We start from the raw sequence: 14,124 nt of genomic DNA, 5'->3' as shown, positions 1-14,124 counted from the left end.
AGGGAGGAAGGAAAGAAAAAGAAAGTGGAAAGAAGAAGGGTGGGAGGGAGGGAGGGATGGAGGAAAGAAAAAGAAAGAAGGAAAGGAGGAGCGGAGGGAGGGAGGGAGGAAGGGAAGGGAGGAAAAAAAGAAAGAGCAGGTAAAGTAAAATAGAATAAAGTATGAAATATAGTAGCGTTATTAAAATTAAAAAGTAATTATTGAAAAAAAACACGGACCGAAAGAACCCTGGGATATATGGTGGAAGCAAAGCTATACAGAGAGAATCTTACACAGAAGATTACACATACACATTCACAAAAAGAGAGCAGGGGGAAAAATCAAAAATCTTGCTCTCCAAGTCCACCTCCTCGATTTGGGATAATTCGTTGTAAAAAGAGGAAAAGGGCGAAAAGTCTGAAATCTTGCTAAGTCCACCTGCTTAATTTGAGATAATTCGTTGTAAAAAGAGGAAAAAAAAGGGGGGGGAAAGTCTTAAATCTTGTCCTCAAGGTCCACTTCCTCAATTTGGGATGATTCGCTGTCCATTCATGCACTCCACAGACGCAGGGCACATCAAATGGACCGTGGAGCTTTAATCCGCTGCCTCGGAGGCTGCACAGAGAGATTTCCCTGTCTCTGCTCTCACAGCTCCCGGGTCTCAGCCTTGGACCTGGCCCCGCCTCTGCGCGTAAGTCGCCGGAGGGCGTCCGTTCTTCGCTCAGACAGGACGGGTTTAAAGGAGCCGCTGATTCGGGGGCTCTGGCTCACTCAGGCAGAGGGGAGGGAGGGGAATGCCCTCTCCTCGCGCACCAGGCAACAAAAGGGAAAAAAGTCTCTTGCCTCTCCGGTAGCTCCAGACCCTTTCCCCGGACTCCCTCCGGGCTAGCACTAACCCCTTCAGGGTCTCTTCCTGCCGCCAGCCCCAGACCTCTCCCTGCGCTCCGACTGAAAGCCGATACCCGAGCCTCAGCTCCCAGCCCCGCCCGCCCTGGCGGCCGAGCAGACAAGTCTCTCGGGCTGGTGTGTGCCTGAGGGCACCGATCCTCTGTGCCAAAATCTCTCTGCTTTGCCCTCCGCACCCCTGTTGCTGTGCTCTCCTCCACTACTCCGAAGCTTTCCCCCTCCGCCACCTGCAGTCTCCGCCCGCGAAGGGGCTTGTAGTGTGTAGAAACCTTCCCTCCTTCACGGCTCCCTCCCACTGGTGCAGGTCCCGTCCATATCCTATTGTCTCTGTTTATTCTTTTTTCTTTTGACCTACCCAGGTATGTGGGGAGTTTCTTGCCTTTTGGGGGGTCTGAGGTCTTCTGTCAGCGTTCAGTAGGTGTTCTGTTGGAGTTGTTCCACGTGTAGATGAATTTCTGATGTATCTAACTGCAGGTCACAAACGAGGAAGCGCAGCCAAGTCTCCTCACAGATTCCGCAGTCTATAGTTTCCTTCTTGATGATAATCATTTTATTATTAATAAGTCTCTTAATCCAACAAAAGCTTTGTATGTGTATGCTGGGGTTTGGTGGCTGTGTGAATTGGGACAGCTGCATTTTGTGTATATTGTCTCAGAACACTTTTTCAACAATCCATCTGCTCTAAGATCATTTATTTTATTTGTAGTACCTTTACCTGTTTCTCAACATCTTTTCAGAATGAGCAGAAAATCTATATGGCTCCTTATGAAACTTATTATGTTATAGATTTCCTTTATGGTATTAGAGAGTGTATTTTATTCCCCCAAGCTAACACGTAGAATTGGATTATCAAATCAGACAAAAGTGAATCAGAGATCCTATTCCGGCATCAAACTTTATAATAATTTCAAGGATACAGTCAATCAAGATGTTCAGACAAAACAGAGAAAGGCCTGAGATATCAACAGCAGTTCCTCAGGTCCCATTTTCCTGCATTGGACATTAGTATCTGGCTCAGAACAATAGATCAGGTTTCTAAATAAGGTTCATGGGGTTACCTCAGACAACAAGAGCAGTTAATGTATAAAACATTTCCATTTATGTCTCAGAGAATTGTATAACTTACAAGATATACACTATACCGCATAGATTCTAGGTTATATTTATTATAGGTAACCCTGAGTGAGGAACACTCTATAAAGGGGATTTCAGAGATAAAGTTTCATCCCCCAGCAAAAGCAGTAGTCCCTTTTCCCAGAAGTCCAGCTGAGAAGGAGATTAGACCAGGTCACCTACCTTCTATTCTTTCAGGGCATCTGACAGTAAACAGAGTGAACAGATTGCAGGTTAACTGCTTTAGTTACTTCTTAACACTCCCAAAAGGATTCTGTACAACTATCAAGCTGATCATCAAATATGTTCCTTGCTAATACTTGAAACTCTTACTAACTTCTTCCGGAAAATATTGGTTTTCGTTGTGACTTTTAGAGTTTATGTATAGTTCCAAGGCTCACCACATCCTTGTAGCTCACTGTTCAAATAAACAAGTCTTTGATTAGATCTTTAAGGTCAGAGAACCTCCGTATTTCTAAGAGGTTTGGCCATGCTCAAAGTCTGTTGGTACTCTTTCCTCTCTAGAAGAGTCCAAATTCCACTCTGTTGAATTTTCATGCTGGTCCTTATTGTTTATTATTTGGACTGACAATCTCATAGTTTTATTGGAGATGAAGGGGATTATTCCCTATAGTTTTTGTTCTTGTTATTTTCTCTTTTCATTAAGCAGGAGGTTGGAATGGCGATAACTTTACTCTGTAATCTTCAAACATAAGAAAATGAAACTTCTTTTAAAGACCTTCTACTGCTATAACTAAAATGTCTGTGATTTGAAGAAGTTTCCTAAAACAAGATTTACTTCAAACTCATGTGTTTGATTTTTTGTGAAAGAATCAGTTTTATAAATTCTAGAATTAACGAGGATCCTATATAAACTTTGAAAATTCGCAAAAAGTTTTTGAAAAGCAAATGGTTAAATTTTGTGATAATTGCTTTTGGATTCTGAAAGTATATAATTGATACTGGTGAATATAAGAGTAAATAAAGGAAAAACAGAACTAAAATTTAGACTCACTTTCAACTACTTTAAATCAGTACCTAGAGTGTCAAATTTTATCTGCAGCAATAAAGAATTTAATTAATTTAAAGAATACATTGAAATTATACTCCATGGTGCTTCTTTTTTTTCTATATTTTGGATTAGCCTTTTATATTTTGAATTAATAAGAGAATCAAATGCAAAATTATCTTACAGTATAGGGAATTATTGACCAGTTTCCACTAAATGATAGGTCAAAAGAGTAAGGCCACATATTTTCTTTTTACCTCTCATACTTTAGCATTTTATCTTGCTCGTGATAGTTAGTTTTCAAGTGGGTGTGCCCTGTACTTCTATCAATAATGTGATGAAAACATTTAAACAATATTTTTTATTGCCACTTTTCCAATTAATTAGTATATGTCAATAAAAATGTTGGCACTTTTTTCATAAGCACCATCTCATTTATTTCTAAAGTCTCTAAAGATTCTTTTCAATGAGTTAAAAGAGCACAAAATATTCTCTACTGGAAAGGGAATAGCAAATCTTCAGCAAAATAACACTTGTCCAAAAAAAAGATATATCTCTCATCAAAAAATCTACAAACAATGAATGCTGGAGAGGGTGTGGAGAAAAGGGAACCCTCTTGCACTGTGGGTGGGAATGTAAACTGATACAGCCACTATGGAGAACAGTATGGAGGTTCCTTAAAAAACTAAAATTAGAACTAACATATGACCCAGCAATCCCACTACTGGGCATATACCCTAAGAAAAACATAATTCAAAAAGGGACATGTACAACAAAGTTCACTGCAGCATTATTTACAATAGCCAGGACAAGGAATCAATCTAAATGTCCATGGACAGATGAATGGATAAAGATGTGGCACATATATACAATGGAATATTACTCAGTCATAAAAAGAAATGAAATTGAACTATTTGTAGTGAGGTGGATGGACATAGAGTCTGGCATATTGAGTGAAGTAAGTCAGAAAGAGAAAAAAATACCGTATGCTAACACATATATATGGAATCTAAAAAAAAAAAAAAAAAAAAAAAAGGTTCTGATGAACCTAGGAGCAGGACAGGAATAAAGATGCAGATGTAGAGAATGGGCTTGAGGACATGGGGAGGAGGAAGGGTAAGCTGGGATGAAGTGAGAGAGTAGCATTGACATATATATATAGTACCAAATGTAAAATAGATAGCTAGTAGGAAGCAGCTGCATAGCACAGGGAGATCAGCTCGGTGCTTGTGACCACCTAGAGCGGCGAGATAAGGAGGGTGGGAGGGAGACACAAGAGGGAGGAGATATGGGGCTATATGTATACATGTGGCTGATTCACTTTGTTGTTCAGTGGAGACTGGAACAGCATTGTGGGGCAATTATACTCCAATAAAGATGTTAAAAAAAAAGATATATCTCAGTCAAATTAAATTACAGAGAGTGTTGACATTGATAGAATAAAAATTCCTAAGATAGAACTGGGCAGAATTCCTAAAGTAACACCCAATTCTTACAAAATCTACCACTAGGAAACAGAGGTTTCATTTTATATCTCATTGTACCTACACCAAGGAATCTTCTTTAGCAAAGTCCCAACATCCCTCTTCAATTTCAATATGACATTTTATTCTGAAGTTAATAGATAATAATACGTACAACCATAGAATATCAGCTAAATCAAGACACTGAATATACAGACGGTAATGCTGTAGCTTCTGTTCTATTAGGACATAAGAACAGGACCCAAATCTGACCAGGTATAAGATCTTTAGACTCATTCAGTCCAGTACTGCATGGCACAGCATAGAGCAAGCCTCTCAGAGACAGTGTTGTACCAGAACAACCTTCCTGACTTAGTTTCCCTCCCTTACAGAATCAATTTGGTTTAGAGAGGAAACCAAAGCCATACAACATCATCATGTGAAAGCCATTGGAAAGAGAACGAAAAAATGAATATAGAGAATGTAGGAGAAGATTCCTGTGAGCTCCAGATAATTAACTATTATAGACTGCATAATTTGTTTCTTTTAGTTTTTAACTTATTAAACATGAAAGGGCCTTTATATTGTGAAAAGCTCCCAAGTGTTATGACTTTGTATGAGAATCATCATTAAATCAGCTACCCCTAACTGTTAGAAACACCCTATGTAAGAAATACAGACATATATTAGAGATACATAGCTGGGCAAATGGTGTTAATGGCAACAAACATGTTTTTCAATATGCTTTTCTGAGTTCTTAGAAATGCCTTTGACAAAAAGGTTAATGAGAATCTTCTTTTTTTTTTTTTTTTGTGGTACGCAGGCGTCTCACTGTTGTGGCCTCTCCCGCTGCGGAGCACAGGCTCCGGACGCGCAGGCTCAGCGGCCATGGCTCACGGGCCCAGCCGCTCCACGGAATGTGGGATCTTCCTGGATCGGGGCATGAACCCGTGTCCCCTGCATCGGCAGGCGGACTCTCAACCACTGCGCCACCAGGGAAGCCCAATGAGAATCTTCTAAACCACGACAAAATGTTGATTGTAATGATATTATAATTATTTAAGTATATGTGTTTTTTTATGCCTTTCTGAGTTTTTCAAGTTGGTTACTTATTAGAGCTTTAACCAAAAATTAACGAATTATGAGAAGTTATAGATTACATATATATAAGAACAGAAACACCTTTTATTTCTCTGTGTGTATGTATTTAATTCAAACTTTATAATTTAGATTCAGCATGAATCACAATAAATGGATCTTCAGCAGAGTTACTAATAGAAAAATTAGCATTGCCAGCGCCAGAAACATAGATTTTAATTCCTGTACAATCGTTACCAATTTTATCTCCAGAAATGACATCACAATATGTACCAGCAGGAAGACCAGTTTGCAAAGTTGAAGATAATGCCCTGTAAAATAAAATTTAAGATTTCACCACAATTAAAAGCAAGAATACAGACTATCTCTAAAACAAAGAGTTTAACTTGGTGCTGTAGAACTCTAAGAAGTCAAGGTCTCAATGAAAATAAAATCCAAATACAAAGGCCTCCTCAGTGGTTGTAAGTAGTTTTCTTAGGGCCAACAATATTCATATAGAAGAGGAGACTTAGGCGTAACCTAGTAAAGAGTAAATATTATTTAAAAAATAATAATAAGGTTGAAGAGTATCAGTGAAGATTTGGTTGAATTGGCTCCCTTAGAGAAAACTGATTCCTGTGGTAAACACACACATTTTAAATTTGTCTTCATCTGAACTTAAGAAAATACTGATTACTGTCAAGAATTTAAATATGATTATTTCTTTAAAAAACTCTTATTTTTCAAGAGGGTCAAATAAATTTGGGCTGGAGATAAAAATAACCTCGCATTTCTATAAAGAAGTATATGGTTTTAAAATACAAAGCTGTCCCATAAATTTATTTTGATTCTCCCATCTACAAAAGACATAAATTAAAGGACTGGCAATGGAGTCTTGGGGAAGAAAGAGATACAGTTGATTTATTTTTTGTCAGTAAAATATAATTTGGGCTAGAGTGAGCTAAGCATGAGTGGAAGTTAGTCTTGGGCAAAGGTATTTCAACTGCTTGCAAAGACGGCTTCTCAGCTATAGTTCTCTGTGTGAGGGAATACTTGAGACAGAGAATATAAGTGTCACAAATGAAAAGCCAGTAATGAGATGTTTCAGAACTAAAACTAAAATATCTCCTGAGGTCAATCAATGACCATAACATATATATTTTATATATATATATATATATATATATATATATATATAATATATATATATAATATATATATATTATATATATATATATATATGCTTTAAAAAGTATTATTTGTTACAGAAAGACAGGACAGTATAAAAAGAAGACCAAAGAACTAGATACCAGGGTAGGTGAAAAAAAAGAGACGGAAAAAAAAAGATTTCCGTCCTGAGGCAGTATTTTTCCATTATTTATTTTTAAAGTCCTAGAAGACAGTCTTCTAGGGATTTCACAACCTTTATATTATGTGAATTTTATGTGAGGTGTATATGTTAGCATATATATGTGCATATCTGCCCATGATATGCACAAGTGTACAAAAAATAACTCTACTTACAAGAGAAAGCCCTTATAAAGAGAGGAGATCAAAAGAATAAGAGTCATCATCATTTTTCTGCTGATCACTAAGTTTTCTTAATCTGCTGACTAAAGGATTTTTCAGGTATGAAAGAAGTAAATGAACAGGAAAAGAATAAACCAAGAACATGTTGGTACAAAATATTATTTCTAATTGATGTCTACTTACCAGTCATCATTGTTAAAGACAATGAATCCCCTGTTTCCTCTTCCAAAAGCTACTTGGTTGCTACCATTATCCCACCAGTTTGTAAAAGGTTGGCCATCAACTACATTACGGAACACAACCATGTTCCTAAACACAAAATAGCATAAGAAATGCCGATGAATATGTCAACAGTTTAAAACAAAATGTTAAGAAACTGTATTATTAGAGGATATCTCTAAATAAGTATTCCTACCTTATTTGACGCCATCGATGTTCACAGACCCAGTCATTGCCACAAGTAGTATCTGGATTAATAGTAACTTCTTTAATGACTCCATTATTATTTGGTGGCCCAATCCAATCATTAACATCCTCAATTAACAAAAATATATTAATACATTTTAAAAGCTCACATTATTAACATTACATGTGTCCTTATTCAGTCCACCAAACCCAATCTGTCCCTTATGTGCCTCTGTAGTGCCTTCATTGAGAATCCAACTTGTTCCGTATTTTTACTGAATTTATCTTCCCCCTAACTTCCCATTCTCTATTGCCATATTTCAAACAAGGCTATGATTCTCTTACCCTCTCATTTTCTTTGCAAGGAATTGCATTGACTTCTTAATATCACTCTAGGTAGTGCAATGTCACTGAAATGGCAAGGCCTTTAGTGTTAGAAACAGCAGGACTAAAAGATAGGCTCTATTAGTACTAGCTACAAAAACTTAGTTAATATACAAAACTTCGGTGCCTGATTTTCCTCTTCAGTAAAGTGAAGATATTACTTAGTGGCTATAAAAATTAAATGAGGTATGTAAAAATGCTTTCCACATGATAATTGTTAAATAAATATTAGTTTCTTTCATTCTTCTTTGTTAAATAAATGTACTAATCAAAGCATCACAATATCCCTTAATAAATTGACCAAATTTTTAATATTGTGGTTTCTGATTGGTACTTTCAAAGATAATCATAGGAAAAAACAGATTATGTCTAGGAATTTTATCAAGGTCTGTCTTAAATCCTGTTGTATGATGAATAGTGGACAAAACTAAGTGTTGTCAGCATGCACAAGTCCTGGAGAAGTCTTGGAAATGTTATGGGAAAAGGGGAAATGGACATATGCCATGACTCCGGCCATCAGAAATAAGACCAGTTAGTGGGAATTACAAGAAGTTGACTCAATATAAAGGGACATCTTCTAAATATTAAGGCTATTTAATAATAGGATGAGTTGCTGTACAAAGTAGTGGACTTCTCAATTCGAAAATAATCTACTAGAAACTAGATAAATATCTATATGGTTTGCAGTGAAGATAATTTTTTACTTCAGGTATGAAGTTGCTATATGATGCCGCATTTGAAATCTTCAGTCTGAAAACTATCCACTAACTTTCCAAATATATTCTTTAATAATCTTATTTCTCAGTTTTTAAAATTTATTACTCAGATTATTGTCTTTACCATACCGCCCAAATATTTTTCATTTTTAACATTCCCAGCAGAGTCAGCAAATGTCTCTTCTTTAACACAATACTTTCCTTCCTGTTATACCATACTTTCCCTATTGAACCTAGGTCCAATTGGATCATCTCTTTGTTTTCCAAAAAACTTCTTTTAAAAGTATTTAACAAATATCTATATTGCTCGTACTGTAGTGCATGTACTGTCTTAATTTTTTGAAGTGTTAATTTGTAATCATCATATCAACTCTATGAAGTAGGTACTTATGAGAAGTACATACTTTACTCACTGTATCCTATTTTTAAGTGTGTTTTGTTTTCTTTGGTGAGGGGCTACCTTTGTCATATTTTGAAAGAGCTTACATACTCTTTGTCCATAGAGATCATTAATTTTTATTTTTTTTAATATCCACTGCATTGTTAAAAGAGTCCTGCATCAGGTCTACACTTAATAAATATTTGATACAAAAAATACAGAATGTAATAGCATCATGTGAAATTAAAACAAAATTAACCTCTTTATCTTGAGGAAAAGACATTTTGGAAAATACCAAAACTTACTTGTCCATTTACAAAATGTCTTGGCCAACGGTAACTTGACATTATTCGTGTAAATCCGTAGGGATGAGCGAGCATAAATCCAACTCCCATTTTGTACAGTCTATAACATTATAGAAGAAAATAATATTTTTAATATAATTAAAATGTAGGTTTAAAAATGAGGAACTTGGGCTTCCCTGATGGCGCAGTGGTTGAGAGTCCCCCTGCCGATGCAGGGGATAACGGGTTCGTGCCCCGGTCCGGGAAGATCCCACATGCCGCAGAGCGGCTGGGCCCGTGAGCCATGGCCACTGAGCCTGCGTGTCCGGAGCCTGTGCTCCGCAACGGGAGAGGCCACAACAGTGAGAGGCCCGCATACCATAAAAAAAAAAAAAAAAAAAAAAAAGGGGGAACTTTTTTTCTTACCTAGGGTCCCAGAATGTAAGAATAGATGCTCCCCCAGCTCCATGCCCTCGCTGATTGTCATGGTTATCAACAAAGACAAGTGCTCTGTCAGAAGGCATGAAACCCCAGCCTTCTCCCCAGTTCCTATTTAAAAAGAAAAAAAAAATCTTAAAAGCACCTATATGTATTTTTTACAATAGCTTTAGAGTAACCTACATGTGTATTTCGTTCAGAATAGCACCCTTAATGAAATCCTTTCTCTAATTAAATAAGTATTCTGTAGGGCTGTCAAAATATAAACTATATAGATATATTATCTACAAATTCATTCCATGCATGTATATATGTAGGAATTACTTGACTTACATTCATGTTACAGGTATAAGATTTTTGTTATAAAAATTATTTTAGAAGTTTCACTAAATTATAATTTAGATGGACTGCAGAAGGTTCAACATTATTATCATTTTATACACAATGGCAAACTGTTTTTAAATAAGGCTTCAATATTATATTGTTATAATATTTTAATATTTGAATTTAATTAATTGATTAATAATTCTACAGGACAGCCACATTGTAGGGACTTCATAAAGTACAGAATCATTTTAACAATAACCTGGCCTGCACAAATTATGTGCAAACATTAGTTAAATCTAGTAGAGACGTATAATACCAGGATTAAAATCTCTATGTGATGTTTTGGGTCTCTAAAATTACTTCCTCATGATTGACGTTCTAAATAATGATGATCAATTGGCGTTTGGGGAACTCTGACACTTGCTATTAGTAAATGAATACTTGGATGTTGTCTAAATAAGAAGGCTTAAAGAGGAAAATTCATGTTGGGTAATATCACAAATAAATCTGTGAAATACTTCAAAGGATCAATTGTATTTCACTTACTTTAAGTAAGACATCTTCTCTCCATTCCACTTGCGCAGAACTGTGCCTAGTTTTGCACCATATTTAAATTCTGTCACACGGCCATTTCCAAAGTACTCACTGCTTTTAATTGGCTCACCACCCAGATCAATTACCTAGTAGAAATCAAGAAGAAAATATCATTTTAAATAAGAGCTGAATTTTAACTAACGAGTTACTATTATATATAAAATAACTTTATGCTATTTATGTTATGTGAAATGCCCCAAATGCTTTTGCTTATGTTAAGATTCTTATTTTCCTTTGTTAAAATCTATGCTACAATATTAAAAGTAACTTGACAAAGTAACCTGTTGTCCTGTGAGAATGCTGACCTAATTTACTCTGCAACATAAATGATAAGAATAGCTCACACTTATAGAGCACTTAATATCCAGCTGGCAATATTTCTAAGTGCTTGCTAAATATTACCTCTTTAATTCTCCAAAGAAAACAAAGACATAACAATTATCATTATTCCTTTCGATAAACTTTGAAACAATTGTTGCTCAGAGAGGTTAATCAATTTGCCTAAACAGACACAGCTAACAGCGCTATAGCCAAGAATTTAAGTCACATAGCCTGGCTCAAGACAGCAACTATATTCTTATCTGTCTTCTATAATGGTCTCTGGGGAGATTGTACATGACATGGAGACTTTTGGCAGCCTAAAAAAATTCTCGGCACTTGCATAAAAAAGCTCCTGTGATAGAATCAGATGTGCTGTCTCTGAATCAAAGGAGTTTAAGGAACATTCCTCCATATACATGAGTCAGCCACTAACCTACAGAAATTGCACTTTTAATGAAATCTGCCATTTATTTTCTGATGAATCTTTGTTTTATCTGCACATATATGTATTGATGTACCTCCTGGTAAATGAAAGGTTTACTTCCGGCAGGGAACCATCTTGTGTTTAGATTATGCAGTTTATCCAAAATTGCCTTTATGTCTCCAGGCCACATGTGTTTAGAAGCATCAATTCTGAACCCTGCTACACCAATGTCAATGAGACGGTTCAGATATTCAGCAATTGTGGAGCGCACATAATCTTTCTCCAGTGCAAGATCAAGAAGACCAACCAGACGACAATCTCGGACCTATTGAGGTAAAAAATGTGATTGGTACATAAAGCATCACATCTGCCTGAGAATCCATTTGATTATTCATTCATTTATTCATTAATGGATATTTCTATAGTGCCTTCTTTGCATTGGTCTCTGGGGATACTGACATTCTAGTATGGACATACCTTTCAAACATTTTCTAGTATAAAAATGGAGAATGTAGGAAATACAGTGGATAAAATTTTTCATTGAGAAAAATTTAATTGGGAACAATGTTTTAAATATCGATTTGAGATTCTTTGTTTGAACAGTCAGGCTTGGAATCCTGTTCTAAGGAATCTCAACTAATATTTAAAATGAGATCAATAAGGTACATGTGGATAATAAAAGGCATAGACAGCTCTTTTTGCTAATTACCTGAGAAACATCATTATAGCTCTCAATTTCTTCACTTCCAGTTTTACATTTACCATTATTAAAATCCCAACCAGAGTATGGGACTGCTGGAAAATCCTCACTTCCAGGGTTGAAGTAACTCCCACAAGTACTGCGTGTTCCTGCAGCCACACCATTTCCACACATATGATTAATTACAGCATCCACATAAATACGGACCTGAAAGGCAAAATTTCTATTTCAATGAGACTTAGAGAGAGGTAGAAATTTATAACAGTATTAATTTGAGTTTACAGCACATTAATAACACTCCAAAATATTTGTTTGTTATTTTATAACTTACCTTCCTAGAAGAGCAACAGTCAAATGTGAAAGGAAATCATTGTGAACTAAAGCCCTACATGGATTCTAGCCACTTTGTCGAATATTTACATATATGACAAATTAAGAGAACCCAAAACTACCATAACTCTGAAAAAATGCAAAGACCCTTTTTTTTTGGCAGGGAGGGGCAGGAGAAAAGAATCAGATGAGGCAGGAGAGATGATTGGTTTTTGCAATTTCCATGGGTCATCCTAAGAAATAAAAAGCCAGTCTCTACTATCTATTTAGGATCAGTAGGTGTTGTCTCTTGTTATGCTCCTCATCAAAGAGAAAATAATTATTTACCATCAAAGAACCTATGGGAAGAAAGACCCAGGACTTACGGGTGGAGACACACGTCACATAAAAGTAACAGCCAATACTGTAACTGGAATTTCCGATTCCTAACTGTAAAAGTGTTCCTCAGAAATGCATGCAGCCAGGAAGGTTAAAAGTTGATATTTTGCTGTATGAGTAAGTTCGTGGCCTTAAACTTTTACTTACATCTTCTTTAGTGCATAAATAAACATTTACAAAAGCTGAACATAAGGCAACAATTACATTTTAATTTATGGCTAAAGCATGAAGTAGAATTTTAAAATATATGAAAATCGTTCTGCTTGAAAGGAACAGGAGGCAAGAGAGAGAAATCCTTTTTCTATATAATACTTTTAAAGGGAACTTTAATTCACTTACACCAACGTTGTTACATCTAGTCACCATGTCTTTGAATTCATTCTCATTTCCTGATCTTGTACATAACTTGTAGCTAACTGGTTGGTATCTTTCCCACCAAGGTCTTGGAGGGTTATTAATTACCGCGTTTTCATTGGGTGGGGAAACCTACAAATTAAACAACAGTAGTAAGTATTAAATTATGGCTTACTTTGTATCACTGAATATTCTAGAAACGACTCAAGAGTCTAAAATTGTTTCTGAATCTTTGTATTTGCAGCCACATTCCTTAACAACCATTAGAAAATATTAACTTCTCATTGGAAATGTCCTGCTGAAAAAAATATTGTATTAGAAATAAAATATGAAGTTGCCAACAATTTCAAATTTTTTTCTTCCTCAGAAAACTGTTTTACTTAAAGTACTTATTTGTGAAGTAAAATGTTGTCCCAGCTTCACAGACACAGAGCATAATACCATTTACTCTAAGCACAGCGAAGTCTGCAATTTATACTGTGAACAATACCCACCTGAACCCCTCCAAATCGTTTGGGAGCTAAGTATCGCTCACATTCAAGAGCAATATCAATCCAGCGCCACTCAAACAGATGGACAATAGATGTCCGTCCAGATTCGGTATTTGGGGCATACTGAGCCCAGCAGAATCCAATGGCTGAAAGCAATAGAAAGAGCTTCATTTTGCTTTCAAGCTGTCAGTGTTCTTTCCAGCAACTATTTATATTCCTGTAAGAAGAATATTTTACAATGTAAATGTTAACATGAATAAACACTTAGAGCACAAACCATTTATTCATAATCTGAAAAGAACTATTGATAATAATGTTAAACAGGTGAAGAACAGCCATAAAATCTCCCAGGAATAACACCTAAATGACCTTTTAGAACAATGTTTTCCTTTTTGAGGGAATATTAACCATTTTTAAACATCTGTCATTTTATATATCTATATGTATATAAAACGTCCGTAATCATGTATTATTTAACTAGGATTCGATCATATTTCTGAAGTCCTTCACTAAGAGAAGGAG

General features: G+C 35.9%; 1 protein-coding gene across 3 annotated transcripts; it reads right to left on the bottom strand.

The window, feature by feature from the left end:
• Nucleotides 1-5,669: 5,669 nt before the first annotated feature.
• LOC307049013 (pancreatic alpha-amylase) lies at nucleotides 5,670-13,809 on the bottom strand (the record flags this gene model as incomplete). 3 transcript variants are annotated; one of them, XM_079698350.1, is made up of 10 exons in its annotated part: nucleotides 5,670-5,879; nucleotides 7,261-7,386; nucleotides 7,493-7,611; nucleotides 9,267-9,366; nucleotides 9,672-9,794; nucleotides 10,557-10,690; nucleotides 11,444-11,674; nucleotides 12,059-12,256; nucleotides 13,097-13,243; nucleotides 13,606-13,809. In XM_079698350.1, the coding sequence occupies 10 exons, from the start codon at nucleotides 13,771-13,773 to the stop codon at nucleotides 5,690-5,692; spliced, it is 1,536 nt and encodes a 511-aa protein (XP_079554476.1). In that variant the 3' UTR covers nucleotides 5,670-5,689. The 3 variants fall into 3 exon arrangements, with proteins under 3 accessions (XP_079554476.1, XP_079554474.1, XP_079554475.1); XM_079698348.1 differs by having other exon boundaries at nucleotides 11,609-11,674; nucleotides 13,606-13,773; XM_079698349.1 differs by lacking the exon at nucleotides 11,444-11,674 and having other exon boundaries at nucleotides 13,606-13,773.
• Nucleotides 13,810-14,124: the final 315 nt, after the last annotated feature.

Source organism: Hyperoodon ampullatus, assembly GCF_949752795.1.
Source record: "Hyperoodon ampullatus genome assembly, chromosome: 2".
NCBI lineage: Eukaryota > Metazoa > Chordata > Mammalia > Artiodactyla > Ziphiidae > Hyperoodon > Hyperoodon ampullatus.
This window is presented reverse-complemented; position numbering and strand designations above follow the sequence as displayed.